The sequence below is a fragment of the Anopheles arabiensis genome, chromosome 2 (assembly GCF_016920715.1).
Source record: "Anopheles arabiensis isolate DONGOLA chromosome 2, AaraD3, whole genome shotgun sequence".
NCBI classification, from domain to species: Eukaryota; Metazoa; Arthropoda; class Insecta; order Diptera; family Culicidae; genus Anopheles; species Anopheles arabiensis.
Window position 1 is genome coordinate 24,554,913 of NC_053517.1, and position 25,292 is coordinate 24,580,204.

General features: G+C 50.4%; 10 protein-coding genes across 14 annotated transcripts in view; 6 read left to right on the plus strand and 4 right to left on the minus strand.

Annotated features, from left to right (window-relative positions):
• Positions 1-120: 120 nt before the first annotated feature.
• Positions 121-2,734, plus strand: LOC120904751 (endonuclease III-like protein 1). The gene is made up of 3 exons (XM_040315036.1): positions 121-327; positions 404-1,297; positions 2,155-2,734. The coding sequence occupies exons 1-3, from the start codon at positions 325-327 to the stop codon at positions 2,596-2,598; spliced, it is 1,341 nt and encodes a 446-aa protein (XP_040170970.1). The 5' UTR covers positions 121-324; the 3' UTR covers positions 2,599-2,734.
• On the minus strand, positions 1,317-2,049 carry LOC120904759. Its single transcript, XM_040315064.1, has 2 exons — positions 1,893-2,049; positions 1,317-1,794 (listed from the first exon to the last, which is right to left on the minus strand). The coding sequence occupies exons 1-2, from the start codon at positions 1,938-1,940 to the stop codon at positions 1,423-1,425; spliced, it is 420 nt and encodes a 139-aa protein (XP_040170998.1). The 5' UTR covers positions 1,941-2,049; the 3' UTR covers positions 1,317-1,422.
• On the minus strand, positions 2,721-5,114 carry LOC120904756 (prostatic acid phosphatase). The gene is made up of 3 exons (XM_040315049.1): positions 4,335-5,114; positions 4,119-4,217; positions 2,721-4,033 (listed from the first exon to the last, which is right to left on the minus strand). Exons 1-3 carry the CDS (start codon positions 4,479-4,481, stop codon positions 2,963-2,965), a joined length of 1,317 nt encoding a protein of 438 aa, XP_040170983.1. The 5' UTR covers positions 4,482-5,114; the 3' UTR covers positions 2,721-2,962.
• A 343-nt stretch (positions 5,115-5,457) lies between these two features.
• LOC120904744 lies at positions 5,458-10,254 on the plus strand. Its single transcript, XM_040315023.1, has 4 exons — positions 5,458-8,636; positions 8,731-8,833; positions 8,902-9,185; positions 9,266-10,254. The coding sequence occupies exons 1-4, from the start codon at positions 5,902-5,904 to the stop codon at positions 9,366-9,368; spliced, it is 3,225 nt and encodes a 1,074-aa protein (XP_040170957.1). The 5' UTR covers positions 5,458-5,901; the 3' UTR covers positions 9,369-10,254.
• Positions 10,255-11,585: 1,331 nt separating this feature from the next.
• LOC120894458 (trafficking protein particle complex subunit 6b) lies at positions 11,586-12,385 on the plus strand. Its single transcript, XM_040297052.1, has 3 exons — positions 11,586-11,744; positions 11,830-12,093; positions 12,174-12,385. Exons 1-3 carry the CDS (start codon positions 11,670-11,672, stop codon positions 12,297-12,299), a joined length of 465 nt encoding a protein of 154 aa, XP_040152986.1. The 5' UTR covers positions 11,586-11,669; the 3' UTR covers positions 12,300-12,385.
• Positions 12,386-12,447: 62 nt separating this feature from the next.
• Positions 12,448-14,216, plus strand: LOC120894457 (tRNA (guanine(10)-N2)-methyltransferase homolog). Its single transcript, XM_040297051.1, has 4 exons — positions 12,448-12,558; positions 12,632-13,496; positions 13,566-13,764; positions 13,837-14,216. The coding sequence occupies exons 1-4, from the start codon at positions 12,493-12,495 to the stop codon at positions 14,168-14,170; spliced, it is 1,464 nt and encodes a 487-aa protein (XP_040152985.1). The 5' UTR covers positions 12,448-12,492; the 3' UTR covers positions 14,171-14,216.
• Positions 14,217-14,232: 16 nt separating this feature from the next.
• LOC120894455 (ADAM 17-like protease) lies at positions 14,233-17,441 on the minus strand. The gene is made up of 7 exons (XM_040297049.1): positions 17,244-17,441; positions 16,388-17,157; positions 16,128-16,322; positions 15,877-16,015; positions 14,862-15,767; positions 14,641-14,800; positions 14,233-14,564 (listed from the first exon to the last, which is right to left on the minus strand). Exons 1-7 carry the CDS (start codon positions 17,314-17,316, stop codon positions 14,528-14,530), a joined length of 2,280 nt encoding a protein of 759 aa, XP_040152983.1. The 5' UTR covers positions 17,317-17,441; the 3' UTR covers positions 14,233-14,527.
• Positions 17,442-17,507: 66 nt separating this feature from the next.
• LOC120894456 (methionine--tRNA ligase, mitochondrial) lies at positions 17,508-19,747 on the plus strand. The gene is made up of 4 exons (XM_040297050.1): positions 17,508-17,799; positions 17,927-18,904; positions 18,975-19,169; positions 19,239-19,747. Exons 1-4 carry the CDS (start codon positions 17,712-17,714, stop codon positions 19,667-19,669), a joined length of 1,692 nt encoding a protein of 563 aa, XP_040152984.1. The 5' UTR covers positions 17,508-17,711; the 3' UTR covers positions 19,670-19,747.
• A 682-nt stretch (positions 19,748-20,429) lies between these two features.
• LOC120897699 (flocculation protein FLO11) overlaps positions 20,430-25,292 on the plus strand; it is a 44,896-nt gene continuing 40,033 nt past the window's right edge. The window contains exon 1 of the mRNA XM_040302738.1: positions 20,430-21,239. Within this exon, the coding sequence (XP_040158672.1) occupies positions 21,056-21,239 (184 nt within the window). The 5' untranslated portion in view covers positions 20,430-21,055. The remainder of the gene's footprint in view (positions 21,240-25,292) is intronic.
• Positions 21,506-25,292, minus strand: part of LOC120897700 — a 28,954-nt gene continuing 25,167 nt past the window's right edge. For all 5 annotated transcript variants that reach the window (XM_040302740.1, XM_040302745.1, XM_040302741.1 and 2 more), the window contains exons 6-9: positions 24,845-25,078; positions 22,778-22,892; positions 22,400-22,666; positions 21,506-22,322 (exon numbers count right to left, since the gene is read on the minus strand). In XM_040302740.1, the coding sequence (XP_040158674.1) occupies positions 21,689-22,322; positions 22,400-22,666; positions 22,778-22,892; positions 24,845-25,078 (1,250 nt within the window). In that variant the 3' untranslated portion in view covers positions 21,506-21,688. The remainder of the gene's footprint in view (positions 22,323-22,399; positions 22,667-22,777; positions 22,893-24,844; positions 25,079-25,292) is intronic.

The window sequence follows — 25,292 nt, forward strand, 5'->3', positions numbered from 1 at the left end:
AGCGCATGGTGCCGTAAGCATTTTTGGGAAGATTCTTCGACATGATTTTTGTGACAATGCTTAGATTATTTTTTGTAATTCCCCCGTATTTATCCGTCTCAGTTTGGAGCGGCTCATTTCGTTCCAAGAAATCAATGGTCATTGACATTAGTTTGACGTGCCGCCGGCGCATCGTAGCGGGTTTCAGTTGATTGAGCTATTTTCTTGGTAAACACGCGGAAAGCAAACAAATTCCGTAATTTCTGTCCTCTGTGTACTGTAGAGCAGCTAATTTCATACTGTATATGCGTCTACTCCGCTGCATATCGTTTACTCACTACTACAATGGTAATTATTAGTTTTCGCCCGATTTCCTCATTCTTCATAGGAGTAACCATCTTCTCTGCTCTTGCTACATTTCCAGGAAACGAAGTCTCCATACTTCTCACCGCGCAAAACGCGAAATTACGCCAAGAAAGAAGGCTTAACTCTGCTGCAGAAAGCTACCCAAGGGCTCAACCCGCAGGAAAAGCAAGCTTCCGGGAAGAAACCACCGGCACGCGGGTTCAAGGCCAAGGACGAAAGCAACAGTGCGGCGAATGGTGTCGCACAAGAGAAACCTATCAAAAAGGTGATCAAAAAGCGTGCAACCAATATCCGCACCGACGCACTCGCTGCTGTGAAGAATGAAATTGTTACAAAAGAAATGACTGACGAAACCGTCGTAGCACCGCTGCAGGGGAATGAAAAGACGCCAGAAAAGCAGCCAGACACTAACAGCGATGTCGAAGGTGGGAATAAAATGATGGGCACTAGCAGTGCAACATTACCGGGGACAGAAGTAAAAATTAAAGTCGAGCCTGTGGACGATATTGAGACTGCGCCACAGCTAACCAGTTCCGTGCTGGAGAAAACTCCGATCAAAAGCGAGCCAGCAGGGGCTGACCATTCCCCTATCAAACGAGAGCTCGAAATCGGTAACACTGATGACTCAACCGTCGCCAAAGAGTCCAAGTGGGAGCCCGAAAACTGGCGTCAGATGATGGAAAACATTCGCGAAATGCGCAGAGCCCATCTGGCCCCGGTCGACACGATGGGTTGCGATCAGTTCACTCAGGACCCCGGTGCCACGGAAGTGCCGGATCGTGTGAAACGCTACCACTGTCTGGTGTCGCTGATACTGTCGAGCCAAACGAAGGACAAAGCGAACCACGAATGTATGCTGCGGCTGAAGAAGCACGGTCTTACGCCGGAATCGATCGTTGCCACCGACAGTGCTGTGCTGCAGAAGCTTATCTATCCTGTCGGATTCTATAAGGTAAGTGATGAGAAGGCCATTTCTGTCCCGTTTGGTTGCGTGTGGAGTTTATTGAATATTGAAACAGTAGTGTTAGTTGGTAAATGGAACATCACTCGTGCGGCGGAGAGCTCGTCTGGCCCAAATTACACGGCGTCGGAAGCTGTCACATGTTGGCCCTTTTTCGCCAACATCTCCGTGGCGATCTTTTCCAGATCGTCCAGGCTGAGTTGGTGCAGCTTTTGTTCAAAGTCGTCCATAAATTTGGTCGTCAATCGCTGCGATTGCTCTTCCTGCAGGTAGCGCTTGAAGTGGCGGTAGATGACGTCCCGCAGTGGATCCGGCTTCTTGACCACCAGCGTCAGCTTCGTACCGTCCACAATGCTGCCATAGGAGGCGACAGTCTTTTCATCTGCCAGCGCTTTCCCCACCAGCAGCAGCTTCTGGTGTTCCACCGGTATGGAGCTTTTCTTCTCAATCTCTTCCTTAATCTGCTGAATTGTCGACTCTTCTGTGGTCTGTTGGGCAAAGAGAGAGAAAGAGAGAAAGGAGCCATTGTTTATATGCCTTTTTACCACATCCATGCACGAAGTATGGCAATAGCATGAATACGCACCTCGACAGAGTATTCTTCTCCTTTCAATATCTTAATAGTGAGCTTCATTTTGCTTAGCAATTTGTGTGAAACTGGTTGCGGGTTTCCGTGCCAACAATGAGTGCCGTAGGTTTCCTGCACGTTCGCTTTGTTTTGATGCTGCCAAACTGACGTGACATGAATACAGCTCCCCCACCCCTTGGGTGGTGAAATTTCAAAAACCACGCACCAGTGTTGCCAAACACCAATCATTCAAAAGCGTTTGCTTTTTCTATGTTTGCAGAACAAAACTCGCTTCATCAAGGAGATGTCCCAAATTTTAATCGACCAGTACGGAGGAGACATTCCCAACAGCATCGAAGGTTTGCTCAAGCTGCCGGGTGTGGGTACAAAAATGGCCCATCTTTGCATGCGCAGCGCCTGGAATATTGTGACCGGCATCGGTGTGGATACGCACGTGCACCGTATCGCCAACTGGCTGAAGTGGGTGCCGAAGGAAACGAAAAATCCGGAAAATACGCGCCAAGCACTGGAGAAATGGTTACCGTACGAGCTGTGGGATGAGGTGAACCATCTGCTGGTCGGTTTTGGACAAACCATCTGCACGCCGCGCTTTCCGCGCTGCAATGACTGTTCGAACGCGCCAATCTGCCCGGCACGTGGCCAACAGAAGATACGCAGCACGCCGATCAAGAAGGAGGTCAAGATGGAGGATTTGGAGTTTTGAACCGGATCTTTTTTCCGTTGAGATTAAATTACGTTTTTTTTTACTTTTTTTTACATCACCTTTGAGTACAAACAGAACAAAGTTCTTTCCGTGTGTATGAAAAATAAACGTTCAAAAACATATTTCTTTTTGTTAACAGAATCGTCTTCCGTTTCCGTCTGCAGCTATAATGTATATTTATCACTTACAAAAATCTCATCTCTCTAAACCAGTGCATTTCGATAACACAAAGGAGAACATACGGAGAAAGGCTCCCACAAAGAACAAACAGACAGTACCACCAACAACCGCCACATCAGCCTTATGAAACAACGCTACATTACATTATAAAATGGGGTGTCGTCGTAAATGCAACTCCGTCCTCTCATCCATCGATCCGCAGGTACCATCGTTCGCTGTTCAGACTGTTGCGACGCTTCGCGATGGCTACCACGGCCAGCAGGACGAGCAGCGAAACGACCGTCAGCAGCACGACCCCGATCAAGCTGCTGGCCGAGTTGAGGTCCGCCTCGACGTAGCTCATCGACAGCAGGGACAGCTGGCACTCGGCTTCCCAGTCTTGCGGTAGAATGTTGTCGTAGATTTCGAACATCCTTTCCAGCGGACACCGTGCGTCACATCCAGGCACGACCAGCCGGTACGGTTCGCCCGTGGTGTTTTTGTAGAACAGCTCCACGTACGCCTGGCCACCATTGGCGGGTTGCCGCAGCTCGAGCAGCACGCACGCCGCAAACGGTGGATTGTGCAGCTCAAACACACGCAGCGCATTCAGCAGGCTAGCGACCGTGACGTCGTGCGCACTGTACATCCACACGGAACGGTTCGGCTTGAGGGTGCCCTTCGCCTTCGAGCGGAACCGATTCAACATTTCCTTCACCAGTGGGCCCATCTTCAGGCGGGCCAGCTGGGTGGTGTTCGTTTTCACCGCAAACGTCATGGCGGAGACGGAACGCAGCGGTTCGGGATAGACCGTTTTGGTCCAGTCTGGCAGCGTAAAGTTGTTCAGCTCCTCGATCAGCAGCGCACTGTACAGGTTCTGCAGGGAGGAGAGCGAATCGTACCGGCGGCCCGTCTTCTCCGTCACGTACCGGTACACCGGCTCGAACGAGGCGTTGTACGAATGGTACGGTTCCGATTGGCGGTACACCTTCAGCGCGTGGTCAAACGCGGGACAGCGCTTCTTCGCCGCCAGCACACTGTCCAGCTCCTCCGTGACGGTGTGCACCGGGATCGGTTGCCAGGTGATGGCCGAGTCCCACACGTCCCGTCCCGTCGGTGGATACAGCCCGGCGAGATTCGCTTCCGCGCTCATCAGCGTGCGGTCGACGTCGGTGGAGCGTACGTAGATCTCGTTGTTGCTGTAGGTATCCTGCAGCAAGCTTGAGTACCGCTGACGTAGCCATTTTCCTAACAGCAAATGGCGCATTTTACCTGCCTGCAACAAAAGGGTGGAGTTGGGACATTATTCACCGTTTTGCAGGGCGTTTTCTGTTGCAATTAAATGCTGTTATATGACTTACGTTCACTAGCTGACCCCAATCGGCGGTCCAGTGGCTGGGATCCTTCCAAGGATCGTTCGGATACGGATCGATCGGAGTACGATCGCCATGGCGGAACAGCTGCAACGTACAAAACACAAAAGAACCGTGTAAAAAAAATGTTTTTGCCATTTAATGTGCCATCGACGCAAAAGATTGCGACGTATCACAAAAAAACACTGTCCCTTATCAACTTACAACATGGGCAAAAATGAGCTTCCCTTCACCATCATCCTTGCTGACCGTCCCGTTCGACGTTCCGCTGACGCCCAGCACCATTAACGTTGCCAGCAGCAACGCAGCAGTCAATGACCGTAATTCTACACCAATAAATTCGCCTGCCATTGCTACCTAATCACGAAACAGGCTAGAGCAACTCCCTGTACCGACTGGAAGCCTATCGATGGATAATTTTAACTAAACTATGCAAATTAATTCCGCCCGAAGTTAATCGACGGAGTAATGACTGCACGGCACGGCCTACGCTCACACGACTGGTTGCTTCACCGATTGCCCGAACCGTTGTTCCATATGGACGTTTTGCTATCTATTTCGGGATTTGCATCGCTTTGGCAGATCTTTCTTTTGTTTGTGTCTCTGGGATGGCAACACACTACCACACACACATACACGTACGCACAGACGCGGCACTGCTCACGTTGGGAGTGTGATAAGATAATGCTTAACGTGATAAAAGTGATTTTTATCGTAACTTCAACAACAACTTCCTCCTAAGCCGATTACCTCTCGCAAACTCAGCAATAGAAACTATTTGTTGAGTGTACCAAAAACGATACGCTTTTCCGTTACCCTTGCACTTGAAACCGTATGGCGGATTGAGCTGGTGTGCGAACCGGTTCGATGGATTTCGGCGAAGAAACTATTTTTTTCTAATTGCACGCTAATTAAAGACCAAAGTGAGTCGACCATTTGATGCAGGGAAAAGTGTTTAAAATATTCAACCGTCGACTTTGGTCCATGGAAAATATGATTGTGTTTTAATTTTCTTAGAAACCCGTTTATGCGCTGAACCGGTTCAGGGCTGAAGCAAAAGAATGGTTATCGGGCTGTAGCTCTAGCTCAAATGTAGCAATTGTGGCAGTCTTTCGTTTTTTTAAATTGACTTTGATGAAAAGAGCTCGATTTTCGGTTATACTTTCTGCTAAATTCTCCAAAACACTAATTTATTATTTATTTAACATAACATCAATCTTAATTTGCCAATACACCCCACCGGCACCGTGTAAATGCGGCTCAAGCACAGCTGTCAACCGTTTGCAGTTTGACAGTGCATGCGTAAAATAAGAATATTCTTCTTTCTCCTCTTGCGCTCCTTATTACTCACAGTGTTCTTCACGTCTTCGTGGTGGCACAGAAGGATTTTCGTTTGGTAATTTTCCTCTACGCGCGTCGGTTTTTCCAATTGGCGGCCGTACGGACGGCCCTTTGCGGTGGAAAATCAGGCACAGCGCATCGTTCGACCGTCGTGCGCTGTCGCCCAGCCGTCGGTAATAAATCGCGCGTTTCAGGTGGCGCGTACGGTTTTGTACGGTGGGTGGTGGGATACAACGCGTGTGTGTATGCCCTAGAAGTTCCACATCAACCATCGCCGTACCACCTCCCACCCATCGCCTCCCCCCAATCGCGGCTGTCGATGGCATTGCATTCGAACAGCGCACGGCATACAGCTGCAGTTTCCGGCGGAGGGCACGCATCAGCTCCTTTTCCAGCGCGCATCTAGGCAGGGAATAAGGGCACACCGAAAATGTCTAATAATACGCGCGATGGGAATGAAAATTTCTGGCCCCCGAACCAGCAGGTGCAGCCGCCACTGCCGCCGCCGCATCACTACGCCGCGCACGCACAGCACCAGTTCCACCAGCAGCTGCATCAGACGCTGCTGCAGCAGCCAGTAGTGCCGCCGCAGCTGCTGCCCCATCCGCAGCATCTGTCGTACGCGGTTCCGACCGTGCCGGTGGTAGCACCGTCAGGGGCACCATACTACCACGGCGCCGCTGGCATGGTGGACGGCTATGGTGCGAGCGGGACGGGCTTTTCCATGCACCATGCAGCGCACCAACCGCTGGAGGATGAGTACTCGGATGCATACGGGCAAGCGATCAAGGTGGTGTATCAACCGCAGCAACATCAGGCCAGTGCTGTCACTGCTGCTGCTGCTGCTCCCGGTATGATGCCCTGTGCGCAGGAAGATCCAAACCAGAACCATGTCGTGCAGGACAAGCAGGGCTACGAGCTGTTTTCCAACAACAGCAGCTTTATGCTGGCTGCTCCAGGGTTTGGATTTACCCTACATAACCCACAGCAGCAACAACAACAGGAACAGCCACAACAGCCACAACAGCAGCAACAACCGATGTCCCAGTTCTCTTCAATGTCTCCTCCCCCTGCACAAGTTACCCATCCTACCCAGCAAGCAGCAACGCCAGTACCACAGGCCACCACGAGCCAAACGCTGGAGAATGGCAACAACAGCACCAGCTCGTTGATTAGCCAGCTCGTCGGCAACTGGGCACCGACCATTTCCGGCACGTATGGCAACGGGCCCTCGTCTTTGGTAAATGATGCACCCTCGCAGTCCGTAAGTAACCCTCCCGTGCAGGAAGATAACAGCAAGGCCACCGTATCCCCCACCAAGGTGGCATTTTCGAAACCCGTCATCAATCCCGTCACACCGAACGTGATCGGTACGGCATCGCAAGCGCACGGATCGCCCTCCGGCTCGCCGAGTGTAGTGACGGCGGTGTCGTCGAATCGCAACAATACGAACGCTGCGGCCGTATACAACCAGCAGAACGACGACAACTCGGCCAAGCTGGACCAGAACGTGAACAAGAAGCAGCGCATAGTGGCGGAGGTAAAGCCGATGCGCATGTCGTACTCCGATGTGCTGAGCAAAAACGTGCCGTCCGGAGGTAATCCGTTCGCTTCAAACGCGTCCACTAACGGGGAAATGGTAAGCGCCCTTCCGGCAACGTTCGGCAACGGAACAAAGGTGTCCGGTAGCGGTGGACCGAATGGTGGTTCCGGTGGAAAATCGAAACGCGAATCGAAACGTTCCAATGCCAACGGAGAACGCAAATCGATGGGAAATGCTGGAAATGTTACGCACGCCAAGGATAGGGCCAATGATGGAAGCACGCGCAAGGCTGACCGTACGAATGGTGCTGGAACTGGGACGAACTCTCCCACGATGACGGATGGAGGCAGCAGCAAGCCGATGGAAGGAAGCGCTGACGCTACGCTAAGATCGGGTCAGGAAAAGGGACGCAATAAGAGCGACAAGACGAGCGGCGTTAAGCGCGACAAGGGTGGTTCGCGTTTCGGTGCGGAAGGGCTCGAGACAGGCGGGAAGAAAGGGCGCTCGGGCACGCATTCGAACGAGGATGAAGCTGGTGGGCTGCAGAACTGTCGAAGCGATGCGTCCTCCGCGCCGTTGGCAAACGACGAAACGGAGGAAGAGCGTGGCGAGGATTACGAGGAGTACGATTCGGACGAGTACGATCAGGTAAGTATCGGCTCGTCGGAAACGTCCGGCCGGCAGGACAAGCAGCAGCAGCAGCAGCAGCATCAGGCCGGCCATGAGGAGCTCCCTTTCCTGTACAACGTGAAAAAGAACACAAACGGAGCGAACGATACACATATCGAAAAGATTAACCCACCGAGAACGGCTACGGCTACGACACATCGGAAGGGAGGTGGTGGCCGCAGTGCACGCGCACCCGGCAAGCAACCGGACAAGCCGGTCGGTAACCAGGCCAGCGGAAAGCGTTCGGTGCGATCACGCAAAAATCAAAAGTACGCCTTTCTGGAGAAGCTGCTGCTGAAGTGGCTCGAGTACACGATGCTGGCACTGCACTGGCTGTGGTCGCTCGTCAGCGACGTGGTGTATCTGAGCGCCCGTCTAGCGTGGGACTATGTGCTGTCCGCGTACCAGTACTGCCGGCAGCACGTGCATACGATTCGGCAAGATTTTGGCAAAAATTCCGGCCGCCCGGGTGCTTGGTTCCGGCGTGCTTGGCAATCGTTCGACGGGCACTTTGCCAAGGAGTCGCGGTGGGCATTCTGGCGGCGCTGTCGTAAGCAGAAACCGGCCGAACCGCCCGGTGGCAAGTCGACCCCGTACCGGGACGGTCGACTACCGTCGACGGCGGACGAAGCGATGTCCTCGCTGCTGAACTGCAAGGGAAAGGACGCGTACAGTATTCTGGGCGTGAGTCCGGACTGCTCGCAAGAGCAGATACGGAAGCACTACAAGAAGATTGCCGTACTGGTGCACCCGGACAAGAACAAGCAGCCGGGCGCGGAGGAAGCGTTCAAGGTGCTGCAGCGCTCGTTCGAGCTGATCGGCGAACCGGAAAGCCGCAAAGAGTACGACCAGAGCCTGGCCGAGGCACTGAACGCGGAGAAAGCGTGGTCGGAGATTAACGATTTGTTGACGCAGCTGCACACGAAAATATCGGAAGCCGCCAACACCATCAGGTACGGGGAACAGTGCTGATAAGGAACAGGCTGATTGCCTCGATGACTTAGTATCATTTCATTTTCTCTAATTTTCCTACTTTCTTGCGAACAGATGTAGCAGCTGCTGTCTGCGCCACCCGCGGAAACCGACCGGACGGGCACACTACGCGGCTAGGGAGTGTAGTTCATGCAAGATCCGTCATCCGGCACGGGAGGTACGCTGTTTGGTTTTGCGCTTTCATCTCCACCGATCCTCAATATGATCGTAAATCTTTCATTTCAGGGCGACATTTGGGCTGAGACGAGCTTCCTCGGTTTGCGCTGGAAGTATCTCGCGATGATGGAGGGCAACGTGTACGACATTACGGAGTGGGCCAACTGTCAGAAGGGGGCCCTGTCCCACCTGCAGCCCAATTCGCACATCGTGCAGTATCGCATTGTGCTTGGCAGCAGCTCCCAGCAGCAGCAGCAGCAGCAGCAACAGCAGCAACATCAACCACAGCATCAGGCCGGCCAACCACTGGACAAGGATCAGATTGGACGCTCCCGTAAAGAACCGACTGCAAAGTAGGCCTGGTTTACGAGTGAACGATTAGTGTGTGCGTTCCCGTTTGCTAATCGATTCAACGCTTTTCTATCTGTTTTAGTGAACCGAATTTGGATGATTTTCTGAACAACATCTACGCCGGCCAGAACCAGCAAGCTTCGTCGCAGAATGCTTCGTCTAGGCGACGCTATCGTAGAAACTAAAACCCCAACCGCCACACGCCATTTGCGAAGAACGAGGGGATTGTTTTTCGCATCTCACTCAACTCAACTCCACTTAAACGTGAATCCATGTTTTCTCCCCCCCTTCTATAGACCCATTAACTCAACCCGATAAATGCGAACCACCAGTTTTGATGGCATGACCCCAGGCAGGAGCCAAGGAGTCGCCGGTGTGTTTATGCGCGTTTGAAATAGTACCACGAATCCTTCAACAATCTCTACCCCTTACTTACTCTCTGGAAACCGTTTTGTCGAGCGAGATACAGATTCGGTGTCGCGTTCGTTCGTTCGTTCAACAACCGTTAGGTCCCCTGTTTTCCGTTAGCAAACGCAGTGGCAAAGGTTTTGGAATTTAAAATTTACGATGCAAAAGTTAAGCGTCGACACGTTCTTCGTTCACCGTTTCAGTACAAAACCCTCCTTTCTCGATCGATGTTTATCGTCCGTGTGTGATTGTGTGTAGTGCGGAGTGAAGCAGTAATCCGCATTGGATGAGGAACAATCGGAGTGAATTTGGTTTGGTCGTGAGGAACAGATTGAGGCCTCTTCAAAATTCAAATAATGTCTGTGTGTGTGCGTGTGTGTGTATTCTATTAGTAAATTCAATGAATGTCTATTGAGCTCCCTTTACACTACTCGCTAACGGAATGAACGAAATCAACTTAATAATTAATTCACGCATAATGCGGAATACGTACGGAAATTAGACGCTTCATATGCCACATGCAGTGGGCATTCGAAGCTTAACAATATGTAACCACTTGAGAATAAATTTACCAACCGAAACCACAAAATAGCGGTATGTACCAGTACCAGTAGCGGCAATCGCAAATTGAATGAGTAAAATAAATGTGTTCCTGAACGCAAACGTTTCGCAAGCGTGCAATTACTGTCAATGATGAGAAATGCAATGTTGGAGTCGAGCGGAGCCCTTCTTAAGAGATTTTTTTTCTAACGAACACTTTGCTCTTACAGGGTTTCCCACGATTTATTGGTTGGTTCCCACGATTTATTGGTGCGTTCCCACGATTTTTGGTCATTTCCATAATTTTTGGTAGCAACCCACGATTTATTGGTCGGTTCCCAAATATTATTGGTCGGTTCCCAAATATTATTGGTCGTTTCCCAAATATTATTGGTCGGTATTATATTATATTATATTTGGGAACCGACCAATAATATTTGGGAAACGACCAATAATATTTGGGAACCGACCAATAATATTTGGGAACCGACCAATAAATCGTGGGTTGCTACCAAAAAATTATGGGAAATGACCAAAAAATCGTGGGAACGCACCAATAAATCGTGGGAACCAACCAATAAATCGTGGGAAACCCTGTATCAAACCCGTCCTGAAACCGATATGCGACAGTTGCGCACAACAGTGTGCATCGTTTGACGTAGAAGCGCCTTGACAACCAGAGTGACCAGAAATACCGATTTATCTGTATTCCTACCGATTTTTGATATGCCTACCGATTCACAGATGACCGCCCTAAAACTACCGATTTTCCATTTATCCTACCGAAAATCACAGATTTTTTCGTAATACTAACCAAAAAGTCATATAACCATTTCCCAAATCACTTAATGTATAAAACTCTATATGGAAATCACTAGCAACTAGAACCACAAGATCAACAGAGACAACTAAGGCCCTTGTCTGCACTTCATGAAGTCGAACGCGCTGATAAAATTTATATGCAATTTGACAGATAATGTAACCCGACGCTCTAGCAGCAATAGAACACGACATCGAACATGAAAAATGTATAGGACTTCGCATGTTCGATTTGTGGGTTATCACATCGAACATGTAAAATCCCATATATTTTTCATGTTCGATGTCGCGTTCAATTGCTGCTAGAGCGTTCCAACGATTTGTTGGATTAAATTCCCTAGTACAATTTTCAGATCGACACTTCAGAAAGGCCTCACGTGACCGCTATGAACTAAATCTAAACTATCTCCTTTAAATAAATAAAAGATGTTATTTTCTCGTGCTGCTCTTCATGGGACAGATTAGCTTCCATCTCCGACACCCCCCCCCCGCTCAACACTTCAAAGCCTACCGAAAACTACCGAAAAAATCTTAAACTCCTACCGAAAACTACCGATTAAATTTTGATGCGCCTACCGAAAACCGCAAAAATAATCTGGCCACTCTGTTGACAACCGCTCATATGCCAGCTGGGTTTCAGTGTGCTTGGATGGTTTGTTTTGATCGCAGACTCGATCAGAAGTTGTCTCCCCGAGGGCCCCACAAACCAATCCAACCCGATGGCGGAGGAAGCAATATTCGAGTTTTTACACTCGGAAATAGTGAACTACACGTTGTCGAAAGAAAACAGTAAGGTACGTAGGAGATTGTGCAGATTGTTCACCCGCCAGGCGTGCGAATTGCTCAACTACTGTTCCGCCGTTTCCGCCGTTATTGCAGGAAAATGATCTCTCTACGCTCGAATACATCGGGTTCACCACGGGGTACAGGATCATCGAACGCTTGACGCGAGAGTGGCCCCGGTTTAAGGACGAGCTGGATACGATGAAGTTTATTTGTACCGACTTTTGGAGCTCAATCTACCGGAAACAGATCGACAACTTGCGCACCAATCACCAGGGGGTGTACGTGCTGCAGGACAATGCATTCCGCTTTCTGACCCGTCTGTCGTCCGGCTCGCAGTATCTTGAACATGCTCCAAAGGTAATGCGGCAGGGGGGGATGCATTTCCGAAACCTATTACCACTAATAAGAACGCTTATGGGTTTGATTTCCCTTTCCAGTTTGTGGCTTTCACCTGCGGATTAGTGCGGGGCGGTTTGGCAAATCTCGGCATCACGAGCACGGTCACGGCGGAAGTGCAGACAATGCCGTCGTGTAAGTTTCACATACAAGTCAACCGGACATAGAGATGCCAGGGGAAAGGCATTTTCATCGAAAATTCCAATACCGAAGATAAAATAAAAAAGAATAACAAGCGAATAATGTCATGACGGGAACAAAACGTTTGTTGTTTGTTTACGTGAGAAACGTCAGTTGCGCGACTGGGACGTGACCGGAACGCATGTTTTTCAACGCACACGCGAGCGAGTTGCCGAAACGATGAGCAGTACGCTGAAAAAATACGTCCTCTGGTTTGCACAGGAGCATGTGGACTTCCGACAAGCGGTAACTAACTATTGCACACGTAACAGCCCTTCGCTCCCCTTGTTTAACGCCTTTCCCTCTTGTCCCTCAACAGGAAATTGCATCCCTGCTGCGAATATGGAACATTCAAATGGAAACCCCGGCTGACCACAATCCGGAGCGTCCGTTTTGGGTGGTCGGGCTGCAAAATGACGAGGCCGCTCGCAAGCTAGCCTCCCGTTCGATGTCGCTTCGCTGCATATTCGAACTGTGGGCACATTCCAACGAAGGCCTAGCGAACTTCCACCAAGCGCTGCGTCAGCACATCGAAACGAACGCCCAATCGCTGGCGACCCATTTCGAGGCGAACAAATCGTTCAAAATAACGGTGGAAACGTACAACAAACACTTCAGCCAGCGGGAAAAGGTGGCCAAAATCGAAACCATGCAGTACCTGCCGGTGGAAGGGCCGGTCAATCTGAAAACGCCCGACGTGCACTACTGGTACATCGAGTTTTGGGGCCTGGATCCGATGGACGTGCCGGAGCAACCGTACGATGTACTGTTCGGGCGGTGGGTGGCGGACGGGAAGCGTGATATGATTAACGAAATATCGCTCAAGACGCGCAAATTCATCGGCAACACTTCGATGGATCCGCAGCTGTCGCTGTTGATGGCAAACCAGGGCCTGGTCGAGAGTGGGCATCTAGTGTTTGATCCGTTTGCCGGCTCCGGCTCACTGCTGGTTGCTGCGGCCAAGTTCGGTGCGTACGTTGCCGGGGCCGACATTGACTACATGATCGTGCATGGCAAGTCGAAACCGACGCGCGTGAATCAGAAGGTCCGCGAGAAGGATGAAAGCATTTACGCGAACCTGCAGCAGTACGGGTGCGGCGGACTGTTTGTCGACGTGCTGATAGCGGACTTTTCCCGCAGCATATGGGCGGATAGCATTGTCTTTGACAGTATAATCACCGATCGTACGTAGTGTTGTGCGGTTGGGGCGGTATGAGAACATGTTTGATAATTTAACCTTTTTTTATTGCTAGCTCCCTATGGGATTCGGGAGGCGACGGAACGAATCGAGTTTAAAACACAGCGTCGAGCGACCGCTATGACGGAGGATGCCGTCCATTATCCCTCTACCTCACCGTACCAGCTGTGCCAGATGTACAAGGATTTGTTACAATTTTCGGCACGACACCTGAAGCTCGGCGGCCGGCTGGTTTGTTGGTTCCCAATGTTAAGGTAAGCTGCCAGCAGCTTTTAGCACAGTCCCCAAATAGGTAATTATTCGGTTGTTCACACACGCACACACAGGAAAGATGCCGATTCGGACGTGCTGCCTCGCCACAAGTGTCTTCAGTTGGTGGCCAACTCCGAGCAGCCCCTGTCCGGGTACAGCTCCCGGCGGCTGCTGACCTACGAGAAGGTGTCCGACAGTGAAGCCGATCTCGGTGCATTCGAAATGCCGGCGACGGTGGTGGAAAACTTTCGCGAGCGCTACTTTACTCAGCTGGCCGAGGACAATGGGACGCGCAAGGAGCGGCGGCTGGAGCTGCGCGAAGTGGGCCGCAAGGAGGCGAAGAAACGGGGCAAGCAGCAACAACCGGACGGGAAGTGGCGTTTCCCGCAGGATGCGCCGGATGCTTAGTGGGGTTGTTGTGTACTGGAGTTCATAAAACATGGCAGTTGCAAGAGACACAACAAAATGGATCTTTTTTTGTGTTCGAAGATGATATTTACTCGTATCGTGGTAAGAGGATTACATTATTGTATTAGTATTAGTTGTTTCGCTTCTGTGTTCGTTTCGGCCTACAGTTGTGCTTAGGGTGACCTTTTTTTGAGTGTAGTGGAGATGTTCCTTTTGTTCTGGCTGCTATATCTTACTTATCATTAGGTATGAAAAGAAAAAAAGAACTCATTGGTACTGACTAGTAGATTGTGGGAATTTTCCACTACCGATTGCGATGGAAGCTTCAAATCCTTCCTGTGATGAATGTGGTTTAATTCACATTCTGGCAACGGTTATTTTTTGCCTCGGAACTCTGCGGGACAAAAAGAACAAAGATGTACATGGAACCCTTTATCAATTTTACTTTGGGCAGGGCTCTATTATCTTACCTTATGTGAATCACCCGTCGTCGATCGCTTGGATGAATAAGATCCAACTTCTGGCTCCATTCGTACTCCTTCCAGTCCTCTTTTCTTTTCTTTCGATCAAAGTAGGAGATGACACAGCTGACCGGGATCCAGAAGAGCGCGGTTAGCATTACGACTGCCACTGGGGAAAAAAACAATGGTGTAACACTTACAAAGCAGCTCCTTCCAGTCACAATACTTACTGACAATGTTGTCGCGCAAGAATCGCAACACTTTGTTTATATTGATCTCCTCAATAATGTCCCAGAACCGTTCCACCACATCCTGGATCGTTTTCTCGCACATGCCCTTGTTGCAGAAGCCCTGGATGCAGGGCGTCCCGTCCGGCAGCACGTCCGGCGGCTCTACCGGGAAGCACGTCTCGTTGATGCTCTGCCGGCAGCACCGCTTGCAAGCGTCCGCTATAATGTCGCACATGCAGCTCTGCAATCCCTGCGTCTCGCAGTACGGCACACACTTCCCATTCCGGCACTGGCCGCGCTCCTGGCACATCGTACCATCGCTCATCGGCGGGCTCTTCGGGCACTCCGCGTGGTTGCCGGTGCAGCGTGCCTCCTGCTCGCACGTGGCGTACTGTGCCTCGCGACACTTTACCCCCGCCATCATGTACTGGCAGTTCTGGCAGCAGGGGGAATTCTTGTCGCTGCAAACCGCGCCCTGGTTCCGGCGCAGCTTGCAGTTCTTGTCGCAGCACGCATCGTTGTCCTCCGTGCCGAGCAGACCGGCGTCGCACTGTTCATCGCCCTCGACGCGCAGATTGCCGCAGAATGATTCCTCCGGCTCGGAAAAGCAGCGGCCCGATTTCGCCTGCAGTACCTTGCGGATCGAGCGCAGCGAGCAGGGTGAAAACTTCTTGTTGTTCACGTCGTAACCGCTCACGGAGTAGGTGTACATGAGGAAGCTGCCGCCCTGGGAAGCGCTCGGCGAACACTCGGGTATGTCGGGATCGTGCTCCGAGCCCCAGTTGTGACCGAACTCGTGCGCCGTCACGAGATCCGCTTCGCGCGTTATCACCCGCTGTCCGTAGTGATTGCGGGAACTGCTTAGGCCCGAGTTCAGGTACAGCGTGTAGCCATTCTTGAAGTATTCTGTGAAGGATCGGTGTTTTGTGTGTTAGCGGATTATCTTATTAAATCGATTCAAAACAATGGAAAAAGATGAACGCTAGCTAAGCAACAAGCGGCATGCAAAAGAGACCTGGAGTGCAGATGCCACCGACGGAATTGCGACGTGGCGAGCCCACGTACGCAAGACCAAGAATGCCGCCTTCAAATTTGAGATCTGTGAAAAGATGTGCCAAGCAGAAATCCTTATGACTGTACTCCCGAGAAAACACCTTCGAATGTTAATTAATAAAAGTCCCATTTTACATCCCATTGAGGCAGCATGTTAAGTAGAGGCATTGATTAGTGGTTAGTGATTGTTAGTAATGGGATGGCCTAACTTACCTCCAATAGATTTCGAACGTCCCACTTTTCGCGCACCATGTTGTAGTGGGCCTCACCGCCACGCACCCGAGTCGGTTCCGAATGTACAACAATCTTCTTAATTACAAATCCCATCCCTTTGAATCCCTCCTGATCCGATCGATCCTGCCAGATCGTATCGTTGTAAATCTTGTGCACACGATCGATGAGACTTATCTAAAATAAAATCATTTTAAACGACACCTCAATGCATGAAACGTAATGAAACGTAAGAAACATACCAAGTAGTTGATGGTGGTTTTCGTATTGCTTCCTCCCATCTCCTGGAAGAAGCGATAGTCCGCTACGAGCAGCAACGGGCAACGCGTTTTCGTTGGCGTATACTCGTACTGGTCTGCCTGCCGTTTCCGGCGCGATCTTTTACTTTCCGGTAGATCTTCCGCGTGCCACACCGTCTCCGGCGTTGGATCACTGTCCGTTTCGTATCCCTCCGTGTCGCCATCAACCTGCTCCTCTTCTTCCGCATCCTGCCCTTCGAGCTCTAGTCCTTCCTTGATGTAACCGCAGGTGCGCGGCACTCCCAAGTCTCCCGAGATGGCATCGACCTGATCCCAGCTAAACTTGATGTCCGACGTGCGGTACGCGATCATGTGCTTGTCGCTCAGGTGTGGCAAATGGCGCCACGAAGGCTCGATGTGGTACGTTTCATCCGGCAGTACGACCGACGCGGTCATCACACCGTCATCAATGTGCGCATTGACGTGCGATTCCATCTCCCCGAACACACGTCCCTTGAAGAAATTGCTCCGATCGAGGTGTACGATCGATTCGCTCCCGTTGCCATCGACGGTGTACGCCCGGAAGTTGCTGTGCAGCACGGACGCGTGCGGGTGCAAAATCAGGCGAAACTTTCTGCCCAGCACCTTGAACTCCACCTCCTTAATCGTGTTGAACGGGTGGTTGCTGTGCTTGGTGCCACGCTTTTCGATCCTGTGCGAAAGATCCTTTGCGTGAAGCGTCTCGTAGTACTTGAGGTTTTTGTGCAGCTGACCTACGGGGAGCAGAATTGCCGGAGAAAGGTTTGTAGCTTTGTTTATCTTGCGGAACCAGTCTGGCCAGGATCTGCCGTTTTCTTACCTTGCAGTGGTGCGATGAACACAGCGAACGATACCACCAACACCACGGTCAAGATGATGCTAGGGAGAGACATTTTTGTCTCACTACCTTTAAACTAACTTTAAAGCTTAATTATGCCCAAATTAGTTTCCGCATACAAACGAGATTTGTTTTTCGTTGCAAGGAAAGTCGATTTTTTCACCATTGCTTTTGCGTTGTCAAACTGACAGGCGTTTGTTGTCATTGTGGGCGTGCGAATGCGAAGGAAGATGCATGCTTCGTCCTGCTTTGGCGAAACGTGTCAAACCGAAATCAGCTGGCGCTTGTTTTGGTTCGCAAATTTCGGGGCTTGTTTTTCGGGTAGCAGAAAGCCGGTGTTTCGTAAAGCTTTCATTGAACAAATAATAAATGGCAACGTGCTGTGCACTGTGAAAGAATCATAAATAACGACCATCATTCTCATTATCGGTTGAACCATCACCGAGCGACATGGTAACAAGGTGGATTTTTTCAAGAAGATTCTCTTCGCAAATACAGCACTCGTTCGTGACCACTCCAATCTTCTACGTGAATGCAGGTACGTGAATGAAGGGTACTCAACGACTAATCCCTGCTTGACGACAGTAGCAACTAACAACTAAGCTTAGTCCAATATTTATTTGTGCAATAGCTAATGGCTTGTTTTTTCTTCTTTATTATTGCAGCACCTCACATTGGCCACCTTTACTCGGCTGTAATAGCCGATGCAATCCATCGCTTTAATCAAATTACCCGCCCTGCCGAATCGGGTGACTGTTTTCTAAGTACCGGAACCGACGAGCATGGTCTAAAGATCCAGCAAGCCGCCATTAAGCATTCCACCTCGACGGAGGACTATTGTGATGCCATTTCCTCCAAGTATCGCGAGCTGTTTGGCCGGTTTCAGATTGACTACAGTCGTTTCATCCGTACCACCGACACGGATCATCGGCAGGCCGTGCAGGCGTTTTGGAGATCGCTAGCCGCATCCGACAGCATCTACTCGGCGAGCTATTCCGGCTGGTACTGCGTACCGGACGAAACATTTCTCACCGACAGCCAGCTGAAGGAAAACGAGCACGGGGAAAAATGTTCCCTCGAGTCCGGGCATCCGGTCGAATGGACGGAGGAAGAAAATTACATGTTTCGGCTGAGCCGCTACCAGGACGACGTGCGGCATTGGGTGAAAGGGCTCGAGGGTCGTCGCATACAGCCGGATAAGTTCGGCCGCATATTGCTCGACTGGCTGGAGGAACCGTTGCCTGACATTTCGATTTCGCGCCCAATGAATCGCGTGTCCTGGGGCGTTCCGGTGCCATCGGACCCGTCCCAATCGGTGTATGTGTGGTTAGATGCACTGGTAAACTATCTAACGGTGGCCGGCTATCCCAAGGAAAGCTTCCGCACCCGGTGGCCACCAACCGTGCAGGTGCTGGGGAAGGATATTTTAAAGTTCCACGGAATCTACTGGCCAGCCTTTCTGCTGGCGGCACAGATCGAACCACCGCGGCAACTGTTGGTGCATTCGCACTGGACAGTTGACAATCAGAAGATGTCGAAAAGCAAACAGAACGTTGTGGATCCTAACGAGCGAGCGGAACTGTACACCTACGAAGGATTGCGCTATTTTCTACTGCGCGAAGGAGTCGCACACAGTGATGGGAGTACGTAATTAACTTGACCGTGTAAGCTGTTTGATTGTTCATTCAGTAATTATGCTCCTTCCTTCCTTAGATTACAGTGATACAAAAGTGCTGCGAATTTTGAATTCGGAACTGGCTGATACGCTGGGCAATTTGCTTTCACGTTGCTGTGGAAAAGCTTTGAACGCTGAGTCTATATTCCCGGCAGTCGATAGGGAAGCGCTCGACGCGTTGAAAGAAATTGATGCCACAAAACGGATGCTGGAAGCATTGGAAGAGATGCCCGGTGAGAAGGACAGACGTGTGGCTTGCAACTTGAAATTATACTAATGAATCTACATATTCTCTTTTGCAGACAAAGCATCGAGCCATTACAAAAACTACAACTTTTATCTCGTAGTCGATACAATCGTTCATCTTCTGCATACAGCGAACAATTTCTTCGAAACCACCGCACCGTGGAAGTTGAAGAAAAGCGATAATCCAGCCGATCGCGCCAAGCTCAACACCATACTGTCCGTAACGATGGAAGTGCTTCGCCAAGCTGGAATAGCCGCACAACCGATCGTGCCGGGACTTTCGAAGCAGCTGCTGGACAAGCTGCAAATTGTCCCCACTGCTCGTAGGTGGAACGATCTGCAGGTATCCTTCCGTACGCAAGATGCTACGCTGGCGCAAGACGAATGTATACTGTTCCGTCGTATTATGCCGCCGGTGCAAAAAACGGATCCGGATCAGAATCGGTCCGAAAAACGTCCCACTAAAAAGAAGAAACAAGCTGCTTGATTGTGTGATGTATTGATCGGTAGGAAATAAAGTATTTAGTTCATTGCAGGTGCACGGATTTGTGCAATCGTAGCATAATTGTAACGACCAACTTGAATGCACTAGCGCGCGTTGGCTGAGTACGGAGCAGTCGAATAGTGATGGGTAATGTGGAGCGGAGTCATGGATCAACTCCGACTCCGGCGCTCAAAACATGAATCCGACTCCGGATCATAACCGGACTCTACTCCAGATTAGTTCGTTACGGATCAGTTCAGATAAGTCCGGATAAGTCTGGATGAGTCCGGATCAGTCCGGATGAGTGTTGGGATAGTTTAGATTGACGTTGCAATTGATAATTCCCAAAATGACTGTTCATTATCGTTCAGACAATTTTTGATGAGTTCGTTTACTTTCAATACGATGCCTTGAATATTACAATGTATCAATTTTCTTTGTTATTTTAAAATTGAAACATCCTTACTGTTTTTGGACCGCCAACCTTAACTACTCACCCGGACTTGACCAGATTCGTTTGCTTTCAGAGCCATCCGGTCTGATCCGGACTGATCCGGCCGATGAGTCCGAGCTTTCACATGCACAACCCCCCCTTCCCCCTTCCCCTTCACTAAAACAGTCCGGAGTAACTCCGAGTTCGACTCCGATGGGTACCGGAGTCAGATCGATCCGAATCCGAAAAAATGTATTTACCCATCACTACTGTCGAACTGCTTGCAGCACGCAGCCAATCGGCCGGATGACAGCGTGTGTTGACGTTCGTCATCTGTGGTTTATGTGGAAAGTCTGCGAATCGGCAGCAACGGGAAATAAATAATCGTTTTACCGTCTGTGTTCGCAATTGTTTGTTTTTGTCGCGTTACCGATACGTGTTGGCAGTATTTTTACAGGCAGCTAAATCAAAGCTTCCACTGTGTGCAGTTGCTGTTGCATTGTTTTCTCCTCCGTCGTTCCCCATCGGCGAACATTGTTGATACTCCGATACACCTCACCATCATCATCATCATTATCATCGCCATCATCACCATCGGAATTGGCATCATTGCTTAATCAATCCGGTTCGGTGTGCTGGTGCTGCTGGAGAAAGTGTTTTCGGGATACGATCGTTGTGGAGCAAAGTGTCATCTGTTTGTGGTGCATCCATATTTCCCAAGATTGTGCGTGGTTGTCCCGGTGATGCACCACCCGACAACCTGCTAGCAAAGCAACAGTGCTGTTAAACGCCTACAGGCATTAAACGTGAATCTATTGAACGGTAGTGATTGTTGTGGCCCCCTCTCTACCTATCGGTTATCTCAATATCGTCATCAATACGACAAGTGGACACGGAGAAAACTTTGAACCGAAACGTAGTGTGCAACGGGCGGATCTCGCTACCACCTTCCAGCAATGGCTTCCAATGCTGCTGCTCCGGGCGGAAAAAGTGACACGTCACGGAAACCACCTGTGATAAAGAATCCGCTGCTGAGCTCGCAGGTTACCGGGTTGACGCTGGACGATTTTGCGCCGGTGGCGGTGCTGCTCCCGGCAGCGCCACTGCCCGCCATCGCCAAGGATACATCGGAATCAACAGGTCAGTGCAAGGAAGAGTGAGAGAGGGAGAGATGGAGAGCTAGAAATGCAATTTGCTACAACCTGATTACATATACTATTTATCACAATATTTATCATATTTATTTCTTTTGGGGCACACCAACCCCAAAGCAATGGAAAAGTATGTTCCAGAATCAAGGTGCAATGTAGATTAAGCTTTGAAGATTTCCCTTTTTGTCAACGATATAGTTGCACCTGTGCCATGGGAGATTCCGGTACTGTTTGAAGATGAAGCAATGCAACGAATTGTTTGTAAATGATTTTTATTATTTATTTCATGCTCACAACGGAGGTAACATTTGGTATCTCTGTCTCCCTTTTGATGATTAAACATAATGCTTACTGTGCACGTTAGCGATTGCTGTTTTACGTACTAAAGCGAGGGCAACTTACGGTATGGAATGCAGTTTCTTAAGGCTACGATTATGTTCACTTGGTACGACGACTGCCGATCGGTTCGCCGCCCCTGTAGATCGGCAGCTCCTGCGATTGCTTGCGCTTGCGAATGCAGTACCGTATGAGCAGCACCAGCAGTATGATCAGCGCGATGAACAGCAGCACCCCGAGCACCACCGCCGCAATGCCCGCCTCGTTTAGCCAAATGTCCGTCACGTCCAGATTGAGGCTGCGCACGTTTCGGCTCACATCGTACGCCGTGACGGTGACGCGTGGCTGGCAGCAGGACGCAGTATAGCTGGCCCGCACCTCGTCCCGTGTGCCGGCAGTGAAGGGCGTTTTGTAGAGCAGGCCGGCCGGGCTGGAGGAGATGCGCATCAGGCCCGTCTCGTAGTCGCGTGCCATTACCTCGAGCGTCCAGAACGCCCCGGTACAGGTGGCCGGTGTCGAGCGGCCTTCGCACCGGCTCGAGTAGGTGTACCAGAGCGAGGGGCGCGTAGTGTCGGCCAGCCCGGCCGAATCGGACACGGTCACCCAGGCGGACTGGGACACCGTATCGACGCCGGTCGTCGAGAAGGTTACCTTGTCGCGGGAACCGATTTCGGCCGTCGGTGTTACGATGAGTGCCACCGTTACGATGATCGATTGGCCCGGGTTTAGCGTTACTCTGGCGAAAGGGAAGCGGAGAGTAGAGACAATGAATGTGTATGTAGCTCTTTAGTGTCCTGCCGTATTACTACTTACTGTCCAGGGTTTAGTGAGCGCAGGAAGGCTAGCTCGTCCGTGACGCGGAAAAAGTACGTTATTGGCGTTTGGCGATAGTTGGTAACTTCGAAGTACAGCTGGAGCGCTTGTCCGCGTGCTCCGATCAGCTGCGAGTTCACGCCGACATCCACCTTGGTGATGGCTTGGATCGAGGCGCGACCACTGATGATGCCACTGTCCTCGTCCGTGAGCTCGGTTTGGCGCGCAAATCGGTGCTCATCGCCGCTTGATCGTGGTAGCTTCGAGCTGTCAATTACAATCAAGTATTTTGTATTATATTTCCTACATTATTCTACTGTAATCGGTTATGTTGAAACATTGACAATCCAACATCGGCCAAACATGAGCCTTCCTTACCTTCCACCAGCGTACAGCGTGCGGTTCGTCTCGCCGGCAACATTATTGCTCAGCAAATCGACTGCCTCCTCGGTTTCCCACCCTTCCGGCACCGTTGCTGGCCCAGGTCCGACGTCTAGCAATGGAAAAACAAACAGAAAAGGCAATGTTGGAGTGCAATCTCATCCACACTTCTTGGTACAAAAGGGACGATAACCGTCCTCTCCCCACCCCGGTCATGATTAAAGTTTGCGCACATGTTTGCATGAATCATTTGTAGCCAATTTAACTGTATGTGCTGAGTAAATGTAGTCCGGTTCAAAGGTTGCCCCTGCCTCGGACAATGGCGTTGTATGGGAACTGTTCGGACAGCTGGGTTCTCATTTTTATTAGCACTGTATTATGGTGAATATTGTTCTTTGTTGTTCCGTGTCAACACCCACACTATTTCGTTTGGTATTGGTTGCTTCCTGCCCTTCTTACTTTCCTATTGCGAGTGAACTAATACTGCCATTGCACAGCAGAAGAGCAAATCTTCGATAAATGGAACAAATGTGATAGGGTGACGCATACAACTTGATATTAGTGCTTACGATGTAAACGTGATGCACACTGCTATGCACACATACGTGTACTGCTGTAGCAAGGGTCATTCGTTTGTTGAAGGGATGGTGGCCTGCTTTGACCGACCGTAGGCTTGAGAACGTTTTGCATCTTTATGCTAACCAAAAACCTCATCCTCCAATCCAAGCAGGCGAATACATTGTACTAAATCCAAACACAAGCTCCCCATCAACCCCGCCAGTTTTAGAAGAGCCTTCTCCCCCAATCCTCCGGGGGGTGGTCGTGCTGTTGTACCACGTCCGAAGTCCAAGCGTGCGCGAGCGACGAAACTCTGACGCTCGTCCAATCGCGCCGCTTCCCATCTCGGGGCCAAGCCCCCGGCGGCCCCCCCTTATAGCCGCAGTGAGTAGCAGGGGCGAAAAAAGCCGACCGCTCGCTACACACGCGATCAGTGTGTCGAAAGTAACGGAACGGAACGCATCATCTCTACATCGGACATCTGAGCCGTTCCCGTCGGAGCGGTTTCTTCGTGTACGAACGTGTACGGGAGTTTTGTTTTTATATTTCGCCTGCCACCCATCTTGGTTTCCATGGTGATATTGATAACCGTTGGCGTTTGGCAGTCCACTGTGCTGACGATCATTGAGTGAAGCGGATAAGGTTTGTGTTTTTTTGTTAAAATTCTACTCCAAAAGTGTCGACAAGAAGTCAGGGCCACTGGAAAAGGTCACGAAAGGTCCCCGCGGGAGGTTAGCGGGGTGTTGCTGACAGACCGGAACTACTCCAGCACACCGTCCAGAAGGGAATTTTCCCACTGAATGGGGGAAATTAGAAAAAAAGGCATCTCTAATTGGTGATACACCGGAAACGGGTGGAGATTGTGTCGCACATTCGTGCATGCGGGCGGGCAGGGAGGGACGCCTGCAGTATAATTAACTCGACGATGGCGCCATGCGCACAGGTTCGGTGTACATTCCCTTCTAACATTGTACTATCTCGCACCATATGCTTCCTGTGGCGGCACCCCTTTCCCACAGTCTTGCGTTTTCCGTGGCTGTTTATTAATTTTGTGTCTGATTTGACCTACTACTACTGCCCGGGAAGGAGAATAGATGAGTGAGGTAGCAAAGTGGTGGCTGGAGAAGAGGTGTTTTGCATCAAAAGAGTAGCATTTTCTGTGTGTTGTTGATGTTGCTCCTGTCCCTGCTTTGCTGTCGATCGTCCTTCCCTGACCCCGTTCCCGGTAGGGTGGGATTGAGGTCGGAAAAAGCGGCGGTGGGGGATTTTCAGCTCGATTTGCTGCCTCGTTAGGGCGCTTATCAGCCGGCTTCGTTCGATGTTTATTGATCGTGTGCGTCATGAGCGGTCGGGAGGGGTTGGTGCGCGTATGGTTTACAAAAATAGTTCAATGATGCATAGCAGTGCGCTCCACAACAACCACACTGTTTTGTTTATCAGCTGTTTTCCTCACTTTCCTAGCGAGCCTAGTGTAGTTTTTGTTTTCGCTTTTAATATTATACATACCGTAAGTGTCGATGCCGCCGTCCCAATAGAGTTGGGCAGACTTTATCGTCACGCTGTACGAATGCTCCAATGGGCTGGAGGTGGACGATACATTAAGCCGGTAGGTGCCTGGTTCGGTCTGGTTAAGGTGGTACAGCATGACGGGAGCTGCGTTCCGGCTCGCCGAATCCGTCGCACCGTTGCGTTGCGGTTTTGCGCTCGTTCTACTGTCGCGCAGTAAATCGATCAACGATCCTGAAGCACGTGATTACGATTAGGGCGGGAAAATAAACGGGAGGGAGTGGAGGAAAGAACACGGCCTATCAGATACAGTGTCAGTGTGGGGAAGTGTGCGTAGCAGGGAAAAAGGGAATATGATCTCATACATGGTGATTTAAATTTCGTTTTCTATGAATTCATTGGTTTTTTGGGTTTGGGTGCGTATAGCATGAAATATTAATACAAACAC

Excerpts from the sequence above, each read along its gene's own strand:
- LOC120894457 (XM_040297051.1), top strand. The coding sequence starts at position 12,493 with ATGAGCAGTACGCTGAAAAAATACGTCCTCTGGTTTGCACAGGAGCAT. Across the intron at positions 12,559-12,631 it reads ATGTGGACTTCCGACAAGCG|GAAATTGCATCCCTGCTGCG; the intron begins GTAACTAACTAT and ends GTCCCTCAACAG. Across the intron at positions 13,765-13,836 it reads TGTTGGTTCCCAATGTTAAG|GAAAGATGCCGATTCGGACG; the intron begins GTAAGCTGCCAG and ends ACGCACACACAG.
- LOC120894458 (XM_040297052.1), top strand. The coding sequence starts at position 11,670 with ATGGCGGAGGAAGCAATATTCGAGTTTTTACACTCGGAAATAGTGAAC. Across the intron at positions 11,745-11,829 it reads TGTCGAAAGAAAACAGTAAG|GAAAATGATCTCTCTACGCT; the intron begins GTACGTAGGAGA and ends CCGTTATTGCAG. Across the intron at positions 12,094-12,173 it reads ATCTTGAACATGCTCCAAAG|TTTGTGGCTTTCACCTGCGG; the intron begins GTAATGCGGCAG and ends TTCCCTTTCCAG.
- LOC120904744 (XM_040315023.1), top strand. The coding sequence starts at position 5,902 with ATGTCTAATAATACGCGCGATGGGAATGAAAATTTCTGGCCCCCGAAC. Across the intron at positions 8,637-8,730 it reads GAAGCCGCCAACACCATCAG|ATGTAGCAGCTGCTGTCTGC; the intron begins GTACGGGGAACA and ends TCTTGCGAACAG. Across the intron at positions 9,186-9,265 it reads CGTAAAGAACCGACTGCAAA|TGAACCGAATTTGGATGATT; the intron begins GTAGGCCTGGTT and ends TATCTGTTTTAG.
- LOC120904756 (XM_040315049.1), bottom strand. The coding sequence starts at position 4,481 with ATGGCAGGCGAATTTATTGGTGTAGAATTACGGTCATTGACTGCTGCG. Across the intron at positions 4,218-4,334 it reads AGCTCATTTTTGCCCATGTT|CTGTTCCGCCATGGCGATCG; the intron begins GTAAGTTGATAA and ends TGTACGTTGCAG. Across the intron at positions 4,034-4,118 it reads ATTGGGGTCAGCTAGTGAAC|GCAGGTAAAATGCGCCATTT; the intron begins GTAAGTCATATA and ends CTTTTGTTGCAG.
- LOC120904751 (XM_040315036.1), top strand. Across the intron at positions 1,298-2,154 it reads ATCCTGTCGGATTCTATAAG|AACAAAACTCGCTTCATCAA; the intron begins GTAAGTGATGAG and ends CTATGTTTGCAG.
- LOC120894456 (XM_040297050.1), top strand. The coding sequence starts at position 17,712 with ATGGTAACAAGGTGGATTTTTTCAAGAAGATTCTCTTCGCAAATACAG. Across the intron at positions 17,800-17,926 it reads AATCTTCTACGTGAATGCAG|CACCTCACATTGGCCACCTT; the intron begins GTACGTGAATGA and ends TTATTATTGCAG. Across the intron at positions 18,905-18,974 it reads AGTCGCACACAGTGATGGGA|ATTACAGTGATACAAAAGTG; the intron begins GTACGTAATTAA and ends TTCCTTCCTTAG.
- LOC120894455 (XM_040297049.1), bottom strand. The coding sequence starts at position 17,316 with ATGTCTCTCCCTAGCATCATCTTGACCGTGGTGTTGGTGGTATCGTTC. Across the intron at positions 16,016-16,127 it reads ACGTTCGAAATCTATTGGAG|GTGTTTTCTCGGGAGTACAG; the intron begins GTAAGTTAGGCC and ends TAACATTCGAAG. Across the intron at positions 14,565-14,640 it reads CGACGGGTGATTCACATAAG|AGTTCCGAGGCAAAAAATAA; the intron begins GTAAGATAATAG and ends TTTGTCCCGCAG.
- LOC120904759 (XM_040315064.1), bottom strand. The coding sequence starts at position 1,940 with ATGAAGCTCACTATTAAGATATTGAAAGGAGAAGAATACTCTGTCGAG. Across the intron at positions 1,795-1,892 it reads GAGAAGAATACTCTGTCGAG|ACCACAGAAGAGTCGACAAT; the intron begins GTGCGTATTCAT and ends TTTGCCCAACAG.